The sequence below is a fragment of the Tupaia chinensis genome, unplaced genomic scaffold (genome assembly GCF_000334495.1).
Source record: "Tupaia chinensis unplaced genomic scaffold, TupChi_1.0 Scaffold000187_1, whole genome shotgun sequence".
Lineage (NCBI taxonomy): Eukaryota > Metazoa > Chordata > Mammalia > Scandentia > Tupaiidae > Tupaia > Tupaia belangeri.
This window is the reverse complement of record NW_006159662.1, coordinates 4,298,362-4,324,010: the sequence shown is the minus strand read 5'-3', so window position 1 is coordinate 4,324,010 and position 25,649 is coordinate 4,298,362. Positions and strand designations below refer to the sequence as shown.

Here is a 25,649-nt window from a genome sequence, read left to right as displayed (position 1 = left end):
ATGCCAGTTGTGTTACTACTACTCCTATGAGCAAGCTCCCATATCGGATGGCTTTATTTTTTTTTGTCACAGGGTGCTTGCACTTGCCCAAGAAAGACAAGAGACATGGGGGGAGGGAAGGGCAGAGAAAGCACCCCACAATGGGACCTGGTCATGCCACAATCCCTTTTCCATTTCTCCATCCTGTCAGGATTTTGGGCACACACACATACAGTATCTGGTATGTTTTCAAGGTGCTGGGGCTGGGATTTGAACCACATGGGTGGTGGCCATGTAGGACTCGGCTCCCTTTAACCACTAGGCTGTAGGGCCAATCCATATCGTTAAACCTTGTCTCCTCTTCCTACAAAAAGTCCAGGTTCTTGCCAGAACTAACACAGCAGGATCATTTTTATTTTTTATTTTTTTTTAACCTCTTGAAGGTATTACAAAACCTCTTGCGTTTGATTCCCTTCAGAGAAGGAAAGAAAATGTGCTGGCCTTTGCAAGCATCATCTGATGGAAAAGCATGCTGGGGAAAGTAAATCGGAAGGAAGGCCAGTAGGGGGCATGGTGGTTGGGGGCACGAGACTCTGACAAGGCAAAATGCAATTCAAGTACTAGACCTGGCAGCTTGAAAATCACACTGGGCGCGTGTGCACGTATGGCCCAAATCCTGAGAGAAGCATGGGAGAGAAGGGATTGTGTGGCCATGCCCCCCGAGGAGTGATTTCTCACTTTCCCTCTGTCTCTCCTATGAACGCATGTGCCCAGTGGAAAAAAATATTAAAAACAAACAAACAAACAAACAAAAACATAAGGGGCTCTGGCTTGAAGGGAGTACTTCAGACTCCTTGCTGAGCTCACGGTTTGCTTTTGTTCCATAGTTCAGGCCGCTGGAGCAGGTCACGCACACCCTCTGGACTCTAGGAATTCTGCTCCTTGGCAGAGGATAAGAAAATCATGATTGAATTGGTTTAATGACTCTGTACCAATTTATGTAGGAGGAGCTACGGGAGATAGTGTGCCCAAGGATGATGGAGAGACAACCAAAGAAGTTGGAATATATGTGAATATCCATACAGGTCAACCAGGTAAGAGACTGTTGGGTATTTTTGTTGGTTTTAGGGTTTTGTTGTTTTTTTGTATTTATTTATTTTCTAATTTGCCAGAGGGTGCATGTGCTTGCCGGAAAGAGACAGAGAAAAAGAGAGAGACAGAGAGTTCCCTTCACTCCCATGGAGCGTGACCACACCATGATCCCTTCTCTTTCATCTCTCCATCCTTTTGGGATCTGGGGCATACATGGACCTGTACCTGGTGTGTTTTTCAAGTCACCAGGTCCAGGATTTGAACCATGCAGCCAGCTATATGAGATCCAGCTCCCTTAACCAATAGGCCATGGGGCCAACCCTGTCTTTTTTTGTTAAGGTCACACAGACACACATTTAAAAAATATCAAAAGGAGGGACCAGCAGATGGCATAATGGTTATGTTGTTGGACTCCCACATGATTGACCTTCGTTCAAGTTCTGAACTCAGCAGCTTAAAACTCATGCCAGGCGTGTGTGCCCAAAATCCAGAGAGGAGAATGGAAAAGAGACTGCAGTGTGGCCATCCCCCGCTTAGGGGGTTATTTCTCACTTTCTGTCTCTCTGGATGTCTCTGTTTCTCTGGTGAGTGAGCACGCCCTATTAAGCAAAACTCTCTCTTAAAAAAAAAAAAAGAAAAAAAAGAAAAAGAACAGGGTTCAATGCCTCCCTCCTACCCCTAATGTCAGTTCCCACTTACCTGAGGCATAACACAAATTTTCAAATTCTTTCCACAGGTATTCTATTGGGCTGTCAGGAAAGTCATGATACATTTTTGCATAGAAAACCCGAAAAAGGCACCAGCAGTTAGCGTAATGGCTATGTCACTGCACTCCCATGTAGTCAACCGCCATTCACGTCCCAGACCCAGTGGCTTAAAACTCACACCGGGCGCATGTGCATGCATGCCCAAGATCCCGAGAGGAGAATGGAGGAGAAGGGATTGCGGCGTGACCATCCCCCCTGGGGGGTGATTTCTCGCTTTCTGTCTCTCTGTCTCTCTGGCAAGCGCACACGCCCTATAGCAAAAAAAACCCAAAAAACAAAAAAACCCTGACTTTCCCGACAACCTGATATATCTATTCTAGCCTCTAAATTAATAATAGCAATGGTAGCAGATTGCAGATACGCCATTCTACACCTTGATTTTCTTCACTTAATGAATCTTGGAGATTCTTTAATATCAAATTACAGTGACCCTCACTGTGTTCCAAAGTCTTCAATGCTCGCCTCTTAAAGCAGGCATCACTCACTGCTTTACAGTAGACATGGCCCAGGGCCTCAGCTCACAGTGAGAATAATCCCAGCCAATACGGACAGTGCCGGCCGCGTGCCAGGGGGTACTGAAAAACTGAGCTTCCCTGTTTCACACAGACCCCTCCAAGTTCTGGTTTACACCATTCCCATCTTTCAGAGGAGAACTCTGTGCCAGACGTGGGATTGAGTGAGGCAGCACGTTTCTAGAACCCAAGACAGTACATGGTCTCTGCAGTCAGAGGCTTTCTGCCGCTGCCCTCGTGTGGTCAGACTCGGATTAGCCCCATAATTTCTGCTTTTTGTCTTTTGCCCAGGGACGGAACCCTCCCAGGAAATCCATTATGCCACGCCTACATTCCAGAAGGTAGCACCAGCACAGCAAGGTGGGCCACAGCTGGGTCTCCACACGCAGGGCTTTAGGAGCCCAAGGATGGGTTGGACAGGGGCACCGAGCACACCCAGGACACCACAGCCCTTAACAGATCCCGTCGGGGTGGAGGGCTGGGAAGAGGGCTGGATGTGCCGCGGAATGGCACACAGCAACTCGAGAGCGCGGGACACGGCACTACTAAGAAGCTTCTGGAATAAACTGCTCGAAATGGTCCAGTGAAAAATGGTTACTTCAAAGATACTTCAGAAAGTCTGAAGAAAATTGAATTAAAGTGAGCTTTTTCTTTTTTTGGAGAGGTTTTCGCTATAGGGCGCGTGTGCTCGCCAGACAGAGACATAGAGACAGAAAGTGAGAAATCACCCCCCAGAGGGGATGGTCACGCCGCAATCCCTTCTCCTCCATTCTCCTCTCGGGATCTTGGGCACGCATGCACACGCACCCAGCGTGAGTTTTAAGCCACCGGGTCCGGGACGCGAACTGCAGTCGGCTACCTGGGAATCCAGCGACATAGCCATTACGCCAACTGCTGGTTCCCAAGTGAGCTTTTTCTTTCACTCTCTTTGTTCTTTATTGCCATAGGGCACATGCACTCAGGGTAGTGAGAGAGAAGGAAACTGAGAAATCAGCCCATGCCCCAAGGGGGACAGCCATGCCGCAGTCCCTTCTCCTCCATTCTCCTCGCAGGATTCTGGACACACACACACACACCCTGCATGTTTTTCAGGCTGCTGGGTCAGGGACTCAAACCACCATGGGTCATGTGGGAGTCCAGTGCCTTAATTACCTGCTGGCCCCAGTATAAGCTTGTTTTGATGAAAAAATGTTTGAAGTCCATGCATAAAACTTTCCTAACACGCATTTCCCGTGAGTGTTTGAGGCAGCCCCCTCCCACCCCCATATTTGACTCTGTCCGGGCACTCAGCTACTAGAAATAGGATTGTTCAGAGCTCCTTCAGAAGTTCATCTCCTAATCCTGAGTTATTTTTCCTTTTGCATTTCAGAAGCCTGTAATAATTGTAACACTGGATATGTCTATTCTGAACTTATTTTTTGAAGTTTGAAGAAATAAACTGTTTCTCAGGGTAAGATGTTTTTATTAGGCTGATTTACACGCAGAAAAAGTGAACTTGGGGTCAGTCCCTATTTCGAGACCATAACAATATTACACAATATTACTGTTTTCTAAAAAGCATTCTCCATTTTTTTTTTTCTTTCTTTTCTTGGAGAGGGTTTTGGTATAGGGCGCATGTGCTCACCAGAAAGACAGAGACAGAAAGCAAGAAATCACCCACCAGGGGGGATGGCCACACCACAATCCCTTCTCCTCCATTCTCCTCTTGGGATCTTGGGCACACACGCACACACGCCCGGCATGAGTTTAAGCCATTGGGTCTGGGACTCGAACTATGGTCGACTACATGAGAGTTCAGCAACATAGCCATTACGCTAACTGCTGGTCCCCCCCATTTCTTTCTTTTTTTTAATTTCCAGAGGGTATGTGCACTCACCAGAGAGACAGAGAGGAGAGGAAGAAAGCACTCCTTAATGTGTAATGGTAAGGCCACAGTCCCTTCTCCACTTCCCCATCCTATCAGAATTTTGGGTACTCACACACATGTGCCATATACATATACATATATGGCACATGCTCTATAGCAAACTATATATTTATATGTGGCATGAGTGCTCGCTGGAGGGAGGCAGAGAGAAAGAAAATGAGAAATCACCCCCTGAGGGAACAGCCATGCTATAATCCCTTCTCTTCTTGGGATTTTGGGCACACATGCACACAGGCCCGGCATGTCTTTCAAACCACCATGTTTGAGATTTGAACAGTGCAGTGGGTCATGTGGGATCTCACTGCCTTAAACTGCACACCACCTGTTGGCCGAGCATTAGTTATTTTGAATATTTAAATCATATCTTTATTTCCTGTTGTTGATATATAGAAGCGCTATCTTTTGGTTGACTTTATACCTAGCATCCTTGTTAAACGTTGGCTCTTTAATTGTAATACTTTACCTGTAGATATTCTTACACCTAGAGACTAGAACATTTATTTTTATTTATTCTATTATTATTATTATTCTGCAATTTGACGAGAGAAAGAGAGCGAGCGAGCGAGAGAGAGAGAGAGGGAAGGACAGTGAGAAAGCAAGCCGCCAGGTCTGGGGTTCAAACCATTGTCAACCATGTGGAAGTCCAACATCTTAACCACCACGCCATCTACTGGCCCCAAGACTAGAATGTTATTGCTGCTACTGTTACCATTGTTGCTCCAGCCACAGATGCCTCACACTGAGGAGCTCGGGCCCAGAGAGTGGAGTGCAGAGCGTGACGGCGGCGAACACTTGCTTCTCGGTCACAACCCCCACCTTCCTGCTTGCTGAATCCCGTGCACGTGCATCTCACTGATGGGAGATATTCACCTCCGAGATCCCAGCAGCAAGGGAACGTGATGTTTTAGGCTTTGATCCCACCAAATAGGAGAATGGGGTATGCTGTGGCTTAAAACAACCAATTAAGGTATCTACATACTAGCCAAAGTATCGATCAAGAATGAGGGTGAAATAAAGACATTTTAAGGAAAAGACTGAGATCTTCCAATCATATGTTCTTATTGAAAAAACTGCTAAGAACAAAATCATGTACTTGCTGAAGAAGGAAACTAAATACAGAAACGGTGTGCAAGTTTCAGGAAGGATGCGAGTACACGAAACTGAAAGTTGTGTAATGCTGGGAAACCTTCTAAAGTTATTATGACTGAGAAGTGTGGTATCGGGGCATGACTAGGTAAGAAGAACAATGCAACAGGACAGACAGTCCACTTACGGATCTAAAGACATATGGTAACTCAGTGAAGGGTAAATAAGGCATTTTAAATCATGGGGCAAAGGTGATTCATTCAACCCATTGTAAATATTTGAGAACCATATTTTAAAAATAAGTTGAACTCCTACTTGTCTTTACAACAAAATTAATTCAGACAGATAAAATACTAAAATATTCAAAAATTAAGCCACAGAAGTGCTGGAAGAAAACAGAGGAGATTTAAAATTAATCTTGAAGTGGGGAGGGTTTTTTTCAGTTAGGATTCACAGTCCAGGAACACAAAGGATTGTTAGATTTGATTGGATGGACAGTTAAAAATGCCTTTACAAATCGTAAGACAAGGGGTTACCATTTGGTGTGATGGTTAAGACACTGGACTCTCACGTGACCGACTGTGGTCGAGTGACAGACCTGGCAGCCTGCTTTCTTGTTCCCCCCTCTCTGTGTCTCTATCTCTGGTAAACGCACATGCTCTATAGCAAATTTAATAGTAATAATGGGGGCCAGCAAGTGGAGTAGTGATTGGGGTGCTGGACCCCCACATAGTCAACTGTAGTTCAAGTCCCAGATCTGGTGGCTTGAGTCATGTCAGGCACATGTGCATGCGTGCCCAAAATCCCAAGAGGAGAATAGAGAAGGGACTGCAGTGTGGCCATCTGCCCTGGGGGTTATTTCTGTTTCCTTTTCTCTGTCTCTCTCTCTCTCTGAGAAGTGCACACACTATATGACAAAACAAATCATAAAAAAAGAAAAATCATGAAAAGAGTAACTAAGGGGAAAATATTCTGAACCGAGGTCTCAGAGCAGGGTTCCATAACATGCAGTGAGCTCTTACAAAGCCTCACATGAAAAATAAACAATCCAAGAGCGATTGAGAAAGGCAACACCAGGGCGGCACCAAACCCTCGCTGGGATGCAGGGTGCAAACAGCTGTGGTCTCACCAGCTGCCCTTGACCCGTTGCCTTTCTGCCCTTTCTGACCCCAGAGCTGGGGGTTACAACCTAGGGAGGCTGGCTTCTCTCGGTGCTGCTGCTCCTGAAGGATGTGAAGGGGAGACCCAACCAGAGGAACAGCCAACAGTGCACTGGGGATGCCGGAGCTCATTTCCGCCTTCCTCCTTTTTTTTAGGGAAATGGTCTAGTGCCTGACCTCTGACCCTTTCCGGTACAACCCCCCAGAGACAGCAGTTGAGATCTCCAATCGCACAGAAACTTGCAGGCTAGAAAAACCAAATAACTGAGGCCAGCAGGTGGCATGGTGGGTAAGGTGCTGGACTCCCACATGGTCATCCACGGTTTGAGTCCTAGACCTGGTGGCTTGCTTTCTCACTTTCCCTCTCTCTCTCTGGTGAATTAAAATAATAACAAAATAATTCTTAAAAAAAAAAAAAGAAAAGAAAAAGAAAAATCAGACACCTAAGGACTGTATGAAGTCCAGACACAACTCCCTGGATTTTCAAATGTCCCCTGGGGAGGGCACCGCTGGAAAAACACCACAGACCAGAGACCAGAGCAGGCGGGGCTCCTTCTGCCTGCTCTAAGAAAGGAATTGCTACCTCCCTTGTCCTGGCCACTGTCACCTGGGCTTCGTCAGTGTTCCTCAACAGGTTTCCCTGCTTCTCGTTTGCGCCTCTAGATTCCATTCTCTGCAAGACTTTTCTCAAAGTTACAGTATGTTGCTTTTCTGCTTAAATTGTCCCCGGGGGGGATGGTCACACCACAATCCCATCTCCATTCTCCTCCTGGGATTTTGGGCACATATGCACATGAGCCAGGTATGAATCTTTTTTTTTTTTTTTTAATTTAGAGAGAGATTCTTATTATAGGGCATGTGCGTTTGCTAGAGAGAAAGAGAGACACAAAGTGAGAAATCCGCCCCAGGGGGATGGCCACGCCACAATCCCTTCTCTTTCATTCTCTTTTCAGGATTTTGGGCACACATGTACACGCCCCTAGCATGAGCTTTAACCTGCCGGGTCCAGGACTCAAATCACAGTTGACAACGTGGGAGTCCAGCAACCAGTATGCCATCTGTTCATACTGGGCCCAGCGTGATTCTTAAGCTGCCAGGTCTGGGACATAAACCATGGTCAGCTATGTGGGGGTCCAGCACCTTAAGCACCATACCACCTGCTAGCCTCTCAATTATACATTTTTTAGAGAAAATTTTGCTATAGGGCATGTGCAGTCACTGGAGAGACAGACAGAAAGCAATAAATCACCCCCCAGGAGGGATAGTCACACTGCAATTCCTTCTCCTTCTCTTGGGATTTTGGGCATGCACACACACGTGCCTAGTGTGAGTCTCAAGTCGTTGGGTCTGGGACTCGAACCATAGTTGACCATGTGGGAGTCCAACAACGTAAGATTACATCATCTGCTGGTCCCTCAACTATATCTTTTAATGTATAATTGTGTACTGTAATATCACACCAATAAGAGAAATAAATGTACAAAATTTCTTTGTAAACGAATTTTACATTTTTATTTTATAAAACATTTTATCATAAAAATAAGTTTATTAAAAGCCAGTGGCTGGGACCAGCAGTTAGCATAATGGCTATGTCGCTGAACTCCCATGTAGTCAAACGCAGTTCAAGTCCCGGACCCGGTGCATTAAATTCATGCCGGGCACGTGGGCATGCACATGTGCCTAAGATCCCGAGAGGAGAATGGAGGAGAAGGGATTGCGGCGTGGCCATCTCCCTGGGGGGTGATTTCTCGCTTTCTGTCTCTGTCTCCCTCTGTCTTTCTGGAGAGTGCACGCGCCTTGTTAGCAGAAAACCTCTCCAACAACAACAAAAAAGCCAGTGGCATGACTGAATATGTGGCTCAAGTCCCAGACGTGGCAGCTTGAGGAGCACACTGGGCATGTGCATGCCTGTCCCAAATGCTGAGAAAATGGAGGAGAAAGGGCTGTAGCATGGCCATCCTGCATAGGGCAGTCTCTTGCTTTGCCTCTCTGTCTCTCTCCAGCAAGCACACATACCCTACCCTACAACAAATTTTGAAAATGAAAACAAATAAAAGCAACTGGCTTGGAGCATGCAGCTGTCCAATAAATGTAATAGTGGGTACCACTGAGGCAGTCCTAAAGACACACGGGGACTGCTTTGGGTGATGGAAATTTTCCATCTTGTTATTGTAGTAGTGAAGCAGGCCAGTTTAGCAGGACGGCAGCCATTTTGAAATTAAGAAAGGCCTCTGATGAGAACAACCTGACCATGTGCTGAGTCATAGCTCAGATGAGAAACCAGGAATAGGCATTTGAAGGAATCAGGGTAATGACTCAGGGGAAAGCGATCGACTCTGACCGAATGGAGTGAAGGATGATTTGCACATGCTTGTATCTTGGACCCACAAATACAAACGTGTTGCACTTTTTGAAATGGTTTAATAGTGCTTGCTGGCTGTCTCCCTGTAACCAGGTACAGAATAAACCCCCTTTTCTCCAGCCTCTGCCTCAAGTTTCACTGACTGGGAAAAATAGCAGCTGAACTGTTTGGTTGGTAACAGTAATGGTTATAGATTTGTTAAAACTTAACAATCTGTACACTTAAAATAAAGCTGAAATATGTGCACACCCCCCCAACCTCCTAAAGTCCTGAATTTGAAAGTACTGGTATGAACTTATGAGTTCACACACACACACACACTTGTGAGTTCGCAACAGTGAAAGACCTAGAAAGGTGGGCCACTTCTAACAATGAGCACCCCTGGTACCCAGAGCATGGCTTACAAACACCTTTTTCCACAAACAGGAACCAGGGCTCCCTGGAAAAACAGAAATATACGTTTTCTTTTTTTTTTTTTTTTTTTTTTTTTTGAGAGGTTTTGGTTATAGGGCACTTGTGCTTGTCAGAAAGACAGAGATAGACAGACAGAAAGTGAGAAATCATCCCCCCCCCCGCCAAGTGGGGAAGGCCACACCGCAATCCCTTCTCCTTCATTCTCCTCTTGGAATCTTGGGCACACACACGCGTCTGGCATGAGTTTAAGCCACCGGGTCCGGGACTCAAACCACAGTCGGGTCCATAGCGACATAGCCATTATGCTAACTGCTAGTCCCAAAATATACATTTTCTATAGTACATATTAGATAGCAAGAAAACTATCAAAATCTACAAAAAGAATGTCAAAAAGACTCAAGGCCCACTTGAACAGGCTTTCACTTCCACTAGCCAAAGATGGGGCACTGGTGCATCAAGAGTGATACTGACAATTATTCCTTCTTTCCCATACTTCTAGAAAGCAAATGGAGGCTGAGAAGTTTTTCTTTGGCGAAAACTCTAGCCAACAGATAAAGAAAGACAGAATCAGAATACCACCATTTAGCACCTCTAATGATCTGACCAATCTGGGCACTGGTTAATGGTTGCTAGCAACCGCAAGAGAAACAGCTAAACATTCCCACCTTCTGGTGAAAAAACATAACCACCTATGTGTGCTGAGACCAAAGTGACTCCACCTTGAAGTTAATCCATCATTTTTTTTTAAAAGAGGTTTTTCCTTAGGGCGTGTGTGCTTGCCCGAGAGAGAGACAGAGACAATGAGAGGGACAGTGAGAAATCGCTCCCTGGGGGGATGGCCATGGTACAAATTCCCTTCTCCCCAGTTCTCCTCCTGGGACCTTGGGCACACACGCACATACACACCCAACAGGATTTTTAAGCTAGACCATGGTCGGCCATGTGGGAATCCAGCAATATAACTACAATGCCATCTGCTGGCCCCCACTTTTTTTTTTTTTTTTTTAAGGTTTTGGCCATAGGGCAAATGCGCTCACTGGAGAGAGACAGAGAGAGAAAGTGAGAAATCACCGCCCCCCCTCACCCCCACCCCAGAGAACAGCCATGCTTCAATTCCTTATCTGTTTTCCTCATGGGATTTTGGGCACATATACACATACACCTGGCATGAGTGATTTTTCATTCACCCAAGTCTGGGACTTGAGCCATGATTGGACAAGTGGGAATCCATGACCTTAAGCACCAGACCACCTGCCAGCTCCTTAAATCCATCATTTTGACTCCCTCGATCTCTGTACATCCCCTTGACATTCCCAAGGCTACAATGTAGCCCAAGTAGTTAAAAGAGAACCCACCAGGGGAGTGCCTTCTATCCTATCCAGGAGGGTGGCAGGTCTCTGATAGAGTACCAAGGTGTTAATGCCCCAAACCACTCTGCTTTCCTCAAATGCACCCTTGCATGTACTCCCCACTGTGGATCCCTCCCCCTTACAAAATGTGTAAGTATGTTTTGCAGGAAAATAGTGAGATCTACTCTAAGACTGTGCATCTGTCTGTAAGTTACCTTGATAAACTCTCAACCAACAAAATGGATCTGTCTTCCCCTTTCTTTGGTCTCTCGGCTCCGTGAGCTCTGAAGGTCGTTTTTACTTACTGGGCCTCACTTTGAACACTATCAAACCTCTGGATTTGACCACTAAATCATAGGAAACATGATATAAAGGAAAGAGAAACAAGTTAAACTACACCATGAAAATGTAATAAGCAAAATTTAGACTGGTAAACTCACTAATAAATAACCAAGTTTCTTAGATAAGAGAACACAAAAATCTTTTGGGCAAGAGACCAATCTCAATATATGAACCTTCTGATGAAAACAAACAGCACAAAATTTTATGAACTTAGTTGAAAAAAATAAATAAATTGTTAAAAAAAATTAGTATGGGAGGGAGGGGATATGGGAAGAAGAAAAAAGTAAAAGTGCTTTGCGTTTAATTGACAAAAAAAGGAGAAGCTGTTTGCTGATGATAACGTATATAGTAATGTCTTTGTCTTGACTGACATGTATGGTATTTGTGCTGGAAAAAGAACTGTTGTACACTGTAAAGACATGTGATTAAACATAAATTAAAATATATTAAAAAATAAATGGGAAGAGAAAAAAAAAAAGGGAACCAGCAGTTAGCATAATGGCTATGTCGCTGGACTCCCACGTAGTCAACCATGGTTCGCGTCCCGGACCCAGTGGCTTAAAACTCATGCCGGGCGCGTGTGCGTGCGTGCCCAAGATCCCGAAAGGAGAACGGAGGAGAAGGGATTGCGGCGTGACCATCCCCCCTGGGGGGTGATTTCTTGCTTTCTGTCTCTATGTCTGTCTCTGTCTGGCGAGCGCACGCGCCCTATAGCAAAAACCTCTCCAAAATAAATAAATAAATAAATAAATGGGAAGAAAAAAAAAAGAAAATTGAATGTATATTCAATATTATAAAGAATCAGCATGGTGGTTGAGGCAGCTGAATCCCACATGGCCAACTGCATGGTTCAAGTCTTGGACCTGGCAGCTTAAAACACACACACGTGCGTGCATGCCCGAAGTCCTGTAGGGGAGAAATGGAGAAGGAATTGTGGGATGACCGTCTTCCATGGGAGTGCTTTCTCACTCTCCCTCTTTCTCCAGTGAGTGTACATGCCCTCTAAGAAATTTTCTTTTTCAATTTTAAAAATTAAAAAAGAAAACTGACAAACATACATAAAAATAGTACCATAAACCCCCATGAGCCTATTTCCATCTTCAACTCAGTTCTATTCTTGTTTTATCTATCCCCTACTTTAATAAACAGATACCTTTCAAAGCAAGTTTCACATTATCCTGTAATTTCACTTCAAAATACTTAAGTATCTGCCTGTCTTAGATAATAACTTTAAAAAATACTTATCTCACCATACTACCGTTAACACACATACACCCAAATAATCAGTATTTCTTATATCACCGAGTGTTACTTTTTCTAGGTGTAATGATATTGTGATTAATGAGAGATCTTTACTAAAATAGTTACTGAATATAATATGACTGAAGCCGGGGGTAGATCACAGCATTGAGACCAAGTTGGGGGTGCTGTTTCTCTATCTTGGCCATAGAAGTAACACACTTAAAAAAAAAAAAAGAGAGACTTTTGAAAAAGAAAAATAAATAAATAACCAAAAAAGAAAAATCTACCAAGTAGCCAAACTTTCAAGATATTTTGCATGAGGCCCAGCAGATGGCAATAATGGTAACGTTGCTAGACTCCCACATAGTTGACAACAGTTTGAGTCCCAGAACTGGTGGCTTAAAACTCATACTGGGTTGGGGCCAGCAGGTGGTATGGTGGTTAGGGGAGCTGGACTCACACATGGTTGACCACAGTTCAAGTCTTAGACCTGGCAGCTTGCTTTCTCGCTTTCTCTCTCTCATTCTGGCCCTCTCTGGTCAAATAAATAAAGTTAAATAAAATAATTCTTTGAAAAAAAAAAAATCCTCATGCTAGACACATGTGCCTGCACACCCAAAATCCTGACAGGAAGATGGAGAAGGGATTGCAGTGTTGCCATGCCCCCTAGGGGATGATTTTTTACTATATGTCTGTCTGTTTGGTGAGTACACATGCCCTGTAGCAAGAATATCTCTTAAAAAAAAAAAAATTGGGACCAGCAGATGGCATAATGGTTATATCACTGGATTCTCATGTAATCAACCATGGTTTGAGTCCCAAAGCCGGTGGCTTAAAACTCACATCAGGTTGGGACCAGCAGATGGTATAATGGCTTCTGATTAGGATGAGTCTTCTGATTAGGATGTCTGGCAAGTTTTTACTTCATAAAAGTAAAGACTCTTGGCTGGCTAGCCCTTGTCTTTGACTTTCTCCTCCTGACTAGAAGGTGGATGAGAAGGCTGGAAATATAACAGCCATCTGTGATCATGAGGCAACAGGTATAAAGATTAAAAGCCAACTTACTAGAGGTGGCAGGACAGGAAGACAGAATGCGTCTGGGTCCCTTCCTATAAAAGCTATACCAACTTTGGCAACTTTGGATAGTCTACCTCCTACCTTTCTTATTTTATGAAGAAAAAAAAAAAACCCTCAATTTTCTTATTCCACTATAGAATTTCTTTTTTGGGGGAGAGGTTTTTGCTATAGGGCACGTGCGCTCACCAGAAAGACAGAGACAGAGAGATAGAAAGTGAAATGGGACCAGCAGGTGGTGTGGTGGTTAAGGTGCTGGACATTCCCACATGGCTGACCATGGTTTGAGTCCCGATCCTAGTGGCTTGCTTTCTCACTTTTCCTCTCTCTCTTCTTCTCTCTCTCTGGTCAAATTAAAATAAATGAATAAATAAATAAAATTACATAAATAATTATTAAAAAAAAAAAGAGAGAGAGATGGAAAGTGAGAAATCACTACCCCCAGGGGGGATGGCCACACTGCAATCCCTTCTCCTTTCTTCTCTCGGGATCTTGGGCACACATGCACGCGCCCGGCGTGAGTTTAAGCCACTGAGTCGGGGACTCAAACCGTGGTTGACTACATGGGAGTTCAGTGACATAGCCCTTACGCTAACTGCTGGTCCCTAGAACTTCTGTTTCTTGTAGTTGAACATAATCCTGATACAATGGAATATATCAAAAATATAATAAAAACTTAATCAAAGGAAGCACCAGAAATGTCCACTTCCTAAGCGTAAAAGGGCTAAAATATTCTAAGTTACCATAAGACAACCAAATTAGGAGAAAAGAGTATTTATGATACACAAATATGAGAACCTATACATTCTTGGCTGCTGATATATACTTGATTAAAAAGTCTTTTAATTTGGATATATGCATCATTTCCTTCATTGTGGTGTCTCTACTTCTCAGATGTATTAATCCATTCTCCAAAGTAGTTTCAGTAATCAAAGCTGTGAAGAGGATACTCATTTCATCATACCTAAGAAAGAGTAGTGAAATGCAACACATGAGAAGACATAGAAACTGTAAATTCCCCTCACTACCAGCTCTGTCAGAGTCCATGCCAATTTCCAGAGTTTCAAACTTAAAAGTCAGGGTTTGGGGGCTGGACCAAAAAAACCATTTAAGTTTTGAGATCAATATGGAAAGAAAAAAATTCAGAGAGTTTCTTATTTATTTTAATAGTTAAAAAAGTCATAAAAGAAAATAGAATCTGAGAATAAACATTAGTACCTCAATGATCATTTGGGGTGGCATGATGGAAGAACCATATAACAACGTCAGCCTTACAGTATTTAAATGTAATCCAAGAACTGTAATTTTAGACTAAAGTCTCTAATGTTATAATAAAGAGCTACTTATAACAAATTATACCCCAATCATGCTTCATTTATAACTCAGAATACTAATCTAAGTTTCTGTTTCAGCAATAACTGAATGGGGCCAGCAGGTGGTGTGGTGGTTAGGGCACTGGAATCCCACATGGCTGACTGTGGTTCAAGTCCTGGATATGGCATCTTGCTTTCTCATTTTTTTTCTCTCTCTGTCTCTCTCCAGTCAAATTAAAAAATAACAAAATTAAAGAAATAATTATTTTTTTAAAAGGCAATAACTGAATACATCTAAGATGGTCTTTCTGCTTACCACGTCACTCTATCTCATTACTATTTATTTTCTTTGTAGAACTCCATCAGAAACAATTTTATTTATCTATATACTTGTCTATTTGTTCCACTATCATATAAGCTTCATAAGACCACAAAAATTTTTTTTTTTTAGAGAGGTTTTCGCTACAGGGCGCGTGCGCTCGCCAGACAGACAGAGAGCGACATAGAGACAGAAAGCGAGAAATCACCCCCCAGGGGGGATGGTCACGCCGCAATCCCTTCTCCTCCATTCACCTCTCGGGAACTTGGGCACGCACGCACACGCGCCCGGCGTGAGTTTTAAGCCACTGGGTCCGGGACATGAACCACAGTCGACTACATGGGAGTCTAGCAACATAGCCATTATGCTAACTGCTGGTTCCCGACCATGAAATTTTTTAAAATGATTTATCATGATTATTATTTTTCTTATTTGCTATGGTACACACAGGCTCACAGGAGACAGAGAGAGAAAAATTGAGAAGGCAAGCCATCAGGTCCGGGACTCAAAATGCTGTTGGCCATGTCGAAATCCAGCACCTTACCATGCCACCTGCTAGCCCCAAGACTAGGAAATTATTTTAAGTTTACTTATTTCTTCCATGAGCAAGAAAGACAAGGAGAGATCAGCATCCTCAACAAGATCTTAATGGCACGATCCATCCCCAGTCCTACCCAGCCCAGGGGCATAGGCACTCAGGGATCTCTGGCTGTAAACCCAGAAACCTCCCATGAGGGTTAGCCTCACAGAGCCCCATGCTTTACCACTGTAGTCTGTCCATCCACTTAATTATATTTTAGATTTTTAGAAGAGGTTTACTTTATTTTTGGTTACCATAAAGTAAAAAAAACACATAATCAAAAAGTGAAGAAACATTTTTTTAACAAGAAAATTATTCTTACTTTGTATGAAGTTGTTCCAATGAGGATGGCACAGTTTCCAAATAACCAGGCCACACGGAAATTCCTTTTTCTAGTAATTCATTAAACAGCCCTTGACAAACCTGGAGAAAAATACAAAAAACTTCCAGTATAAAAGAAAGAAAAGTTGACAGTGTGATTACCTTTATTTTTGTGAAACCACAAATTTCCTCAATCTCTAAATTTGATATAAATTCCTTGAATATAATATTAATATTAATAATTTATAAATTGTATATTTTATAAACTATATACTTCTACTGAAAGTGAAGAAATTAAGCACTGCAAAGCTGAACACTGAACATAAATCTTTTGAGAGGGACCAGCAGTTACTGTAATGGCTATGTCGCTGGACTCCCACGTAGTCGACCATGGTTTGCGTCCCGGACCCGGTGGCTTAAACTCACGCCGGGCGCGTGTGCGTGCGTGCCCAAGATCCCGAGAGGAGAATGGAGGAGAAGGGATTGTGGCGTGGCCATCCCCCCTGCGGGGTGATTTCTCGCTTTTTATCTCTCTGTCTTTCTCTGTCTGTCTGGCGAACGCACGTGCCCTATAGCAAAAACCTCTCCAAAAAAAAAAAAAATCTTTTGAGAGACATTTCTATACCAAACAAGAATTTTTATTATCATTATTCAAAACACAAACAAAACCAAAATAAAGTCTATCAGACCAAAGCAGGAGGTTCAGAGGAGTCTTAACTCTATGCAGGTCTGAGGGGTGAGCCTGAGCCCTAGAGTTACGCCAGCATGACAGGAAGGGAACGAAGGGCCAGGAAAGAAAGAAGTCGGAGGAAACCCAGGAGAGCAGTGTTCCAGAACCCAGTGTTTCAAGAGGAGAATGATTCGTTTCAGTACTATCCTGGAGACAAAAAGCCAGACTAGAAACAGAATAGTGAATAAATAACATAGTGAACTTTACATTTTTCTTATCAAGCAGTAATAATACAAAACAAAGCAAGTTCAAAACCTCCTTAGTGACCCAGAACACTCCACCAGCAGAATTGCTCCCGCTCGGCACTGCTGACCACGATGTTCAGCAGCTTCCCTGGCTTCCCGCGGATGCTGGGGCATGCCCTCCTCCACCAACCTGTCTGGGGAATGTCTCCTGCAGCGAAGAAGGGACTGAGCTATAGCACTGTTCCTCAAACCCTAGAAACTTGCTAGCTACAAGGGTGTTGGGGAGACTGCCACAACCCTGGGTTGGGGCCACAGGGAAAATGAACTATCATCTTCTCTTTCTCTGATTTCACTAGCCTCTACTTCCCAGACCTCTCTAGAGGAGCCAGGGTCTGAAAGCTGGGGACCCTTAAAGGCTTTAAATCTCTTCCGCATCCTCACTCAGGTTGGACCAGACAAAAAAGATGAAATGATGAAGTTGTCTCTGGAAAGAAACTAAAACTACCCCTGTTTTTTCTGACGTGTATTAGTAATTAGACCAGATAGATTAGAAAAGACAAGGTAAAATTATGGATCTAGAACCTCTGTTTATACCAACAAGTATCAAAAGTATTAAGTTAGGCTCAGCCTTGACAGCACGTGCTACTAAAACACTGCTGCTTGAAGGATGGAGCCACGGGAGAGGCCCAGGTTCAGTTGGCCCAACCTAAATAGGCCAGGCACAGTGGTGTGGACGTGGTCCCAGCTAACTGGGAGGCTGAGAGGAAGGAAGATTGGAACATGTTGAAACCCTGCCAAAAATCTCTCTTTCACACACACATAAATTAACTAGCTTTTTAAAAAGTGTTAAGGAGGAGCCCCATGGCTCAGTGGTTAAGGCAGGCAGATCTCACATGACTGACTGCAGTTGGAGTCCCGACCCCAGCAGCTTGAGAAGCACACTGGGAACGTAACAAGTATGTCCAGATGCCCAATTGGAAGGAGAAATAAAGGAGTGGGGACTGCAGTATGACTGGGCCCACTAAAGGGTGCATTCTTTCTCTCTGGCAATAGCACGAGGCCTCTGACCAAAAAAAAAAAGGGGACCAGCAGATAGTGTAATGGTTATGACACTAGACTCCCACATGGTTGACTACAGTTCGAGTACTGGACCCAGAGGCTTGAAACTCATGCCAGGTGCATGTGTGCCCAAAATCCTGAGAGGAGAATGAAGGAAAAGGGATAGCGACATGGCTATCGCCCTTGGGGAGTGACTTCTTGCACTCTGTCTCTATCTCTCTCTGTCTCTCCAGTGAGTACAGGTGCCCTATAGCAAAACTCTCTGAAAAATAAATAAATAAATAAAGTATTAAATTAAAAGGGGAAAGGGAAACTATTCACTCGACATCAGTACTAATATTTCAATTACTAAAACTATGTAGTCATTATAAAATGAAACTATACATGGGCATGACTAACAGCGAAACCCACTGACCTATAGTCAACCTCTTTAATACACTACACTTCAAATTATAATTAGCCATAGTATTGATCCACAGATTATTATTTTTTAAATTTTATTTATTTATTTATTTTTTTATTTGACCAGAGAGGGACAGAGGGAGAAAGGAGGGGAGGGGAGAGAGAGAGAGAGAAGTGAGAAAGAAAGCTGCCAGGTCCAGGACTCGAAACTTAGTCAACCATGTGGGAGCCCAGTGCCCTTAACCACCATGCCACCTGCCAGCCCCATAGATCGTTATTTAATTAAAATATTTTCAAAAGCAAATGAATCAAAATAAAATTTAAATGGCAAGTTACCAAGTTACCTAGAGTAATGACTACAATTAAAATCTCAACATTGAACCTCATGGAACCCACCTGTCTTAGTTCCACTGTTGGGCCTCTTCCCACATCCAGAGCAACCTTCACAGGGGCTAAACAAGGGTGAAGTTTAAGTACCTAAGGCCATTAAGGAGGGGAGGGAGGATGGAAAATGGGGAAAAAGCACATCTCGTTAAATATCACAAATACTAACAAACACAGTTTTTTTAAAAAAGTTACAATCCTCTGTAAAAAATGGAAGCTAGCTAAGGTCATAAAAACACCACCTAATGATGGATCAGCTGTTAACATTCAGCCCGGGGATTTCTCTGCTTAGATCTTCTGTAGAAACAAAATTAACTTCATATCCTCCCATTTTCTGACAGCCCCATTTCCCTCAGTCAGAATGCTTCTTCCCAGCATTATGTCCTCCCCCCCCGGCCCAGGCCATGTGGCTATCACTGGGACTTCCCCTCCTGCTTAAACCCACTCTTGTCACTCATGCACCCACCCAACAAACATCTGAGTGGCAGAGCGGCAGGTGCTGGTGACAGCACTCTGTTCCTCCTGGTGGAGAGAAACAGGTGATATACAAAATAAATTAGTAGATAATATATTTGAAGGTGGAAAGTGCTAAAAAAGGGGAGAAGATGGGAAATGCTACAAGGGGTGGGCTGGTGGAGGGCTGATTAACATTTTAGCAATGGTGGGCAGAGAAGGCATTTGAGCAGATTTGAAAGGAGGTGAGGGGAACCAGACAAGCAGATGATGGACAAAGAACACTCCAGGTGGGACCAGCAGATAGCCTAATGTTACGGTGCTGGACTCCCATACGGCCAACTGTGGTTAGAGTCCTGGACCTGGCGGCTTGAAACTCACACCAGGTGTGTGTGTGTGCATGCCCAAAAATCCCAAGAAGACTGGAGAAGGGATTGTGGTGTGGCCATCTCCCTGGGGGGTGATATCTTGCTTTCTGGTTGTCTCTCAGGCAAGTGCACACGCCCTATAGCAAAATCTCTCCACAGAAAAGAGAACACTCCGGGATAAAGAGAGAACAAATTATCAGACTCTGGGCCAGGAGCATGCCTGGCATGTTCTAGAAAGAGCCAGGAGGTCAGTGCTGCTGAAGCAGATTGAGTAGGTGGAGAGTAACAGGAGGTCAAAAAAAGAAAGAGCTTTGGCTTTCCCCGAGATGAGAAAACTACTAGAACATTCTGAGCAGAGAAGCAGCACAATATGCATCTTTTAACAGGCCACTCTGCAGGAAGAGGGGACGATGGTGGCTTTAAGCAGGGTAGGAGCAGCACAGGGGGCCAGAAGTGGTCAGATTCAGGATACATTTTGAAGTAAGAGTCAAACAGAATTTGCTGATGGTCGATGTGAAGTATAAGAAAAAGAAAGGATCCCACTGGTTTATTTGTTAAGCAGATCCTAAAAATCCCAACCCCCAGAACAATCCTGTAATGGTCCTTTTCTATGGCCATGTCAATCTAAAGGAACACTGCATGATAGACAGCTTGACCAAGAAGAGTGGTTCAAATGACTCTTGGTTTCCAAGTATATTCCCAATAACTCCTTTGCAGACAGATCCCTCCACAGCTATGCTCTTGGTCCTGTCTTGATCCCTCCAGCTTCCTCCAACATCTTGCTGTTAGTCATTTCTTCTAACTTCAAATCCTCCTCTCTTGATTTTTTTTCAAGCTCATGGACAGGCTCAAAGTGCATGTCCTATAATAAGCCTTTCTGTTGGCTGAGGTGCCTACCTAGCCCCCGTGATCCACGACCAGCCACCTGGAGCACGATCAGAAGCCAGATCCCTGGGGCAGCAGTCAACACACAGGTCTCGCTGGCCCTGTCTGTCTTACCCTACTTAGCAACCCTCCCACTTCTGATGCCAATGAAAGTCATCAATGGAACATCTCCAGGGCTAAGAATGAGAGAGAGCTGCCTGCTTAGACAGAGTAAAAATGCCTCGAAATGACCCAGTAGGGATGCCCTGTTTTATTCTCTGAGAACCCGATTATTATTCCTGTGATTAGATTCTAAGAACTAAAAATTTCTTAAACTACAAGCACTAAAAGAGATTGATTCTTCAGAGTTTGTAAGAAACCATACACACTAGCATTAAAAAAGGAAAAAAAAAAAAAAAAGAACCCATATTTTTAGGTTCCCAAGTCATCTCTGAAATATCCAAGCACCTTTCTTTGAACATTTTTCTTTCTTGTAAAGGAGTCCTCTGTTAGCTGGAGAGCGTCATAGAGGTAAGCCAGGAGGCCTCGGTCGAGGTCCCCACTGACAGAGAGAACACAAGGCACCACATTTTTCCGTCCATCTCGGCCCTTCACAAGAAAGGAGAACAAAAACAAAGTATCATTTAACAGAAATCTCTTAAAATTAGACACATATAATCACAATGTAAAATTAAAAATCCATTTTATGAAGTACCCACCGTGCCATACCTATGCTAAGCACTGGATTGACATCACCAGGCCTCAGCTGGTCACCTATTAGAATAACCTGTGAGGCTTATCCCTTAACAGCACTGGGGCTCCACACCCAGAGAGTCTAAACTAACTCAGTTGGAAGGGGAACTAGGCGTCACTCTTTTTTCATTGCCTCCTCGGTAAGAATTGGTATTTTACTCTTTTTTTTTCCCCAAAAGAATTATGTTATTTTTACTTTATTTATTTATAATCTTACCAGAGAGGGAGAGGAGTGAGGAAGCAAGCCGCCAGGTCTGGGACTCAAACCACAGTCATCCATGTGGGAGTCTAGTACTCTTAACCACCACACCGCCTCGGGCCCATATTTTACTCTTAAGTAAAAGTTGTTTAAAGATTAGAAGTGCCCTTGGGGGAATGCTGGTGTGCTTAGAAAAAAGGGCTCATATTTTTGAAATATAAAGTTGTTTTCATAATATTTTTTATTTATGGTTTTTTTTTTTTTTTTGTCCTCAATAGTACTTTAAAAAAATTCTGTTAGAGGGCTAATGTTCTTCTCAGGGAGAGACAGAGAGACAGAGAGAGAGAGAGAGAAAGTGAGAAAGTACCCCCTGGGGGGATGGTCATGTTGTAATCCCTTCTTCTCCATTCTGCTCTGGATTTTGGGCACGTACATGCGTCTGGTGTGTTCCCCTAGTTGCTGGCTGATCGGCAAAGTTGGCCATGTGGGATCCAGCCCCTTAGCCACCATGGGACTAAATATCTTTTTTATGTATGTATGTACGTATTTATTTATTTAAGGATTTTTGCTATAGGGCGTGTGCATTCATGGAGAGACAAACAGAAGGCAAGAAATCACCCCCTGGGGGGATGGCTACACCACAATCCCTTCTCCTTCAGTCTCCTCCCAGGATCTTGGGCACACACACACGTGCCTGACATAAGTTTCAAATCACCGGGTCCAGTCGGCCTTGTGGGAATCCAGCAATGTAACCATTACGCCGTCTGCTGATCCCTCTAAATATCTTTTTAAAAAACTCGTTTTATTTTTTTAAGGCTGTATTAAGTCCACTATAATACATACAATAAATCAAGTATTGATAAGCAGACTTATTAATATATTCCCTCCCTTTAAACTGATAAGCAAAGAGTTCCCAAACTTGTATAAAATTTCAATTATAAAAATGTTTAAAGTTTTCTGGGACCAGCAGTTAGTGTAATGGCTATGTTGGTGGACTTCCGTGTAGTCGACCACGGTTCGAGTCCCAGACCCGGAGGCTTAAACACCCCGAGTGTGTGTGCATGTGTGCCCAATATCCTGAGAGGAGAATGGAAGAGAAGGGATTGCGGTATGGCCATCCCCCCGGGGGGTGATTTCTTGCTTTCTGTCTCTCTGTCTCTCTGTCTTCCTGGTAAGCGCACGCGCCCTATAGCAAAAACCTCTCCAAAAAAAAAATTTAAAGTTTTCATATCAATAGTTCCACCTTCATCCTTCCTATTATTATTGCTAACCTGCACATTCATGTAACTTTGTAGTACTTAAAAAAAAAAACAGTCCGGTAGGTGGCATGGTGGTTAAGGGCACTGGACTCCTACATGGCCAACCAGGTTCGAGTCCTGAACCTGGCGGTTTGTTCTCTTACTTTCCCTCTCTCTCACACACACTCTGTCCCTCTCTGGTCAAATTAAAACAAATAAATAAAGTCAAGTGAAACAATTCTTAAAAAAAAAATACCCAAACTCAACTTCTGTTAATCCTTATAACCAAGCACAGCTGTCACTAAAGCACGTATGTACCGACATTTTAAGCACACATGAATTGCTTAGGGTACCTTAAAACTAATGAGAACTTGCCCTCAAATGGCAGTACACTTTCTAATATCTGGATTTCTAATTCTAACACTCTTAGCTGAGGTCTTTCACACATTTATAGAACTGATATTTAACAAGATAATTCTGAGGCACTGCCAACTTCTGTGATGACATTTGAATCAAAGAGTAAGTCATAGTTAAGTATTAAGAATGTTGGGAACCAGCAGTTAGCGTAATGGCTATGTCACTGGACTCCCACGTAGTCGACTGTGGTTCGCGGCCCGGACCCGGTGGCTTAAAACTCACGCTGGGTGCGTGTGCGTGCGTGCCCAAGATCCCAAGAGGAGAATGGAGGAAAAGGGATTGCAGCGTGACCACCCCCCCGGGGGATGATTTCTCGCTTTCTGTCTCTATGTCTCTCTCTGTCTGTCTGGTGAGCGCACACGCCCTGTAGCGAAAACCTCTCCAAAAAAAAAAAAGTATTAAGAATGCTTTGGGGGCCAGCAGGTGACATAGTGGTGAAGGTGCTAGATTCCCATATGCTTGACCATGGTTCAAGTACAAAACCAGTGCTCAAGAATCCTGCTGGGCACGTGTTCATGCATGCCCCAAATCCTGAGAGAATGTAGATGAGATGGTGGCGTGGCCATCTCCCCAGAGGAGTGATTTCTCACTTTCCCTCTCACTGTCTCTTTGGCCCTGTGGCAAAAACCTAAACACAACAACAACAAAAATAGAATGCTTTAATGTTCATTTGAAAATGGTATCTGAGGATGTCAAGCTGTCCAATGGTAACTCTTTGTGAGAATATCCAATTTCTCACACCTCTGGAATAAATTTTCTATCCTAACTGTTCTTCAGACTTTACTGATCTGTTCACTGTTCTCAAAAACATATTTAGGTGTTAACTGTAAAAATCAACTGAAAACAGATACAAAATAGCATACTTTTTCAGAGCCAGCAGGTGGCATAGTAGTTAAGATGCTGGACTACCATGTGGTCAACCATAGTTCGAGTCCCAGACTCAGCAGCTTGAAACTCGCTCTGGGTTTGTGTGTGTGTGTGTGTGTGTGTGTGTGCTCAAAATCCAGAGAGGAGAATGGAGAAGGGACTGCGGTGTGGCCATCCCCACTGGGATGATTTCTCACCTTCTGTCTCTGGCGAGCACACGTGCCCTATAACAAAGATCTCTCAAAAAAAAAAAAAAAAGGCACAAATTCCATTTACTATTTAGTAACATGTTCAACTACTTACATACAACTGTCCTGAAACAGTTTATTTCTATAAAAAGTAAAGAAGTGGGCCGGCTCTGCGGCACAGCAGCAATGGGCTGCTCAAGGGAGGTTGGACCCCAGGCCATTTGGCAGCATTATGGTTAAGACAGCTGGATCCCACATGTTAAAGAACACACCAGGCATGAGTGTGAGAGAGAGAAGGGAGTGCAGTGTGGTGCACCCACGGGGGTGCTTCTCACTCTCTCTCTCTCTGGGCAACACATACGTCCTATAACAAAACAAAAAAATAAGTAGAGAGCGCAAAAGAAGTTGAATCCTACATGGCAACCACAGTTCAAACCCCTGTCCTGGGCAGCCTGAAACGTGCCAGCCTGCATGAAGTGCCCAAGATCTTGCAGGGTAGGAAACTGGAGGAAAGGGACCACAGCACAGCCAGCCTCCGTAGAGAATGCCTGTACCTCCTGCCTTCCCCACGCCGTGTGTGGATGTAAGTGTTCTACCGTGAAAGAAAAAAACATGTTTTTATGTTGCTAAAGGGCCCACATACTGGTTAGAGAGAGACAGAGAGAAAAGAGAAGAAGAAGAAAGCACACGACGACTACAGAAAAGACACAATTCTAGGTTTACATAGGGCATTATTGGGGTAACTGGTTAAATTTGAAGAGTTCTGTGGAATGGATGGCAACAGACTGGAGTTAATGTCCTGATTTTGATGGTTTATAGTGGTTATGCAGATGAAGGTCTTCGCAGCATGGAAACACACTTGAAGCAATAAGGGGACTACAACTTATTCTCAAATGGTTCAGAAATAATCAAAGAATCAGGCAAAAAGTACATAGGCACTCATGGTAAAACATACGTGTAACTGCGACACATCCCCAGGATACATGTGTAAAAGTTCACGATCTCCTAAATTCCACAGGGTTTCTATTGGCTCCTTTCCCCAAGGAAAATGATAATAAAGTTTGATTCCTTTTCGTCCCTCTTCATCCTGACAATCGCTGCTGCTGAAGCTGGATGGACTCACAGCAAACTGGGGAAAAAAAAAAGTTTATCTGGTTAACTTCTAAAATAAATGCTGATTTACCTCTAATCCCATAATTATCCATAAAAAGGAAAGTTGCCTGAGGCTTTCTGTCCAGCAACTCACTGAACCTGTCATGTCCCAAATAAAATTTGTGAAACTTGGGCCGGCAGGTGGCATGGTGTTTAAGGATGCTGGACTCCCACAAGGCTGACCATGGTTTGAGTCCTGGATCTGGCAGCTTGCTTTCTCACTTTCTTTCTATCTCACTCTATCCCTCTCTGGTCAAATTTTTTAAAAAATTAAGTTAAATAAAATACTTATAAAATTGTGAAGCTCAAATATGAGTGAATATATTGCTAAAAATACTGTTTTTTTAGTCAGAAAGAACTACGGAGAAAAACCGTTGATTCTATCTACCTTTTTGTGGCCAATTAAAAAAAGAGGAAGTGGACCAGCAGATGGCAAAGTGGTTAAGGTGTTGCATCCCACACGGTGACCTTGATGGTTCGGGTCTTGAACCTAGTGGCCTGAAAATCACACTGGATGCATGTGCATGCATGCCTAAAAACCAGAGAGGGAA

General features: G+C 43.6%; 2 protein-coding genes across 5 annotated transcripts in view; one reads left to right on the top strand and one right to left on the bottom strand.

Annotated features, from left to right (window-relative positions):
- Positions 1-5,985, top strand: part of MILR1 (mast cell immunoglobulin like receptor 1) — a 34,513-nt gene extending 28,528 nt beyond the window's left edge. Inside the window, exons 4-6 of one of the 4 annotated variants that reach the window (XM_027771170.1) lie at positions 984-1,073; positions 3,720-3,800; positions 5,001-5,985. In XM_027771170.1, the coding sequence (XP_027626971.1) occupies positions 984-1,073; positions 3,720-3,772 (143 nt within the window). In that variant the 3' untranslated portion in view covers positions 3,773-3,800; positions 5,001-5,985. Of the gene's footprint in view, positions 1-983; positions 1,074-2,641; positions 2,994-3,719; positions 3,801-5,000 lie in introns of those variants that run through there. The other 3 variants (XM_006146785.3, XM_027771171.1, XM_027771169.1) reach the window with 3 other exon arrangements.
- A 7,884-nt stretch (positions 5,986-13,869) lies between these two features.
- Positions 13,870-25,649, bottom strand: part of POLG2 (DNA polymerase gamma 2, accessory subunit) — a 20,803-nt gene continuing 9,023 nt past the window's right edge. Inside the window, exons 4-8 of the mRNA XM_006146786.2 lie at positions 24,902-25,075; positions 20,753-20,893; positions 18,612-18,692; positions 15,841-15,941; positions 13,870-14,270 (exon numbers count right to left, since the gene is read on the bottom strand). Coding sequence (XP_006146848.1) covers positions 14,105-14,270; positions 15,841-15,941; positions 18,612-18,692; positions 20,753-20,893; positions 24,902-25,075 — 663 coding nt within the window. The 3' untranslated portion in view covers positions 13,870-14,104. The remainder of the gene's footprint in view (positions 14,271-15,840; positions 15,942-18,611; positions 18,693-20,752; positions 20,894-24,901; positions 25,076-25,649) is intronic.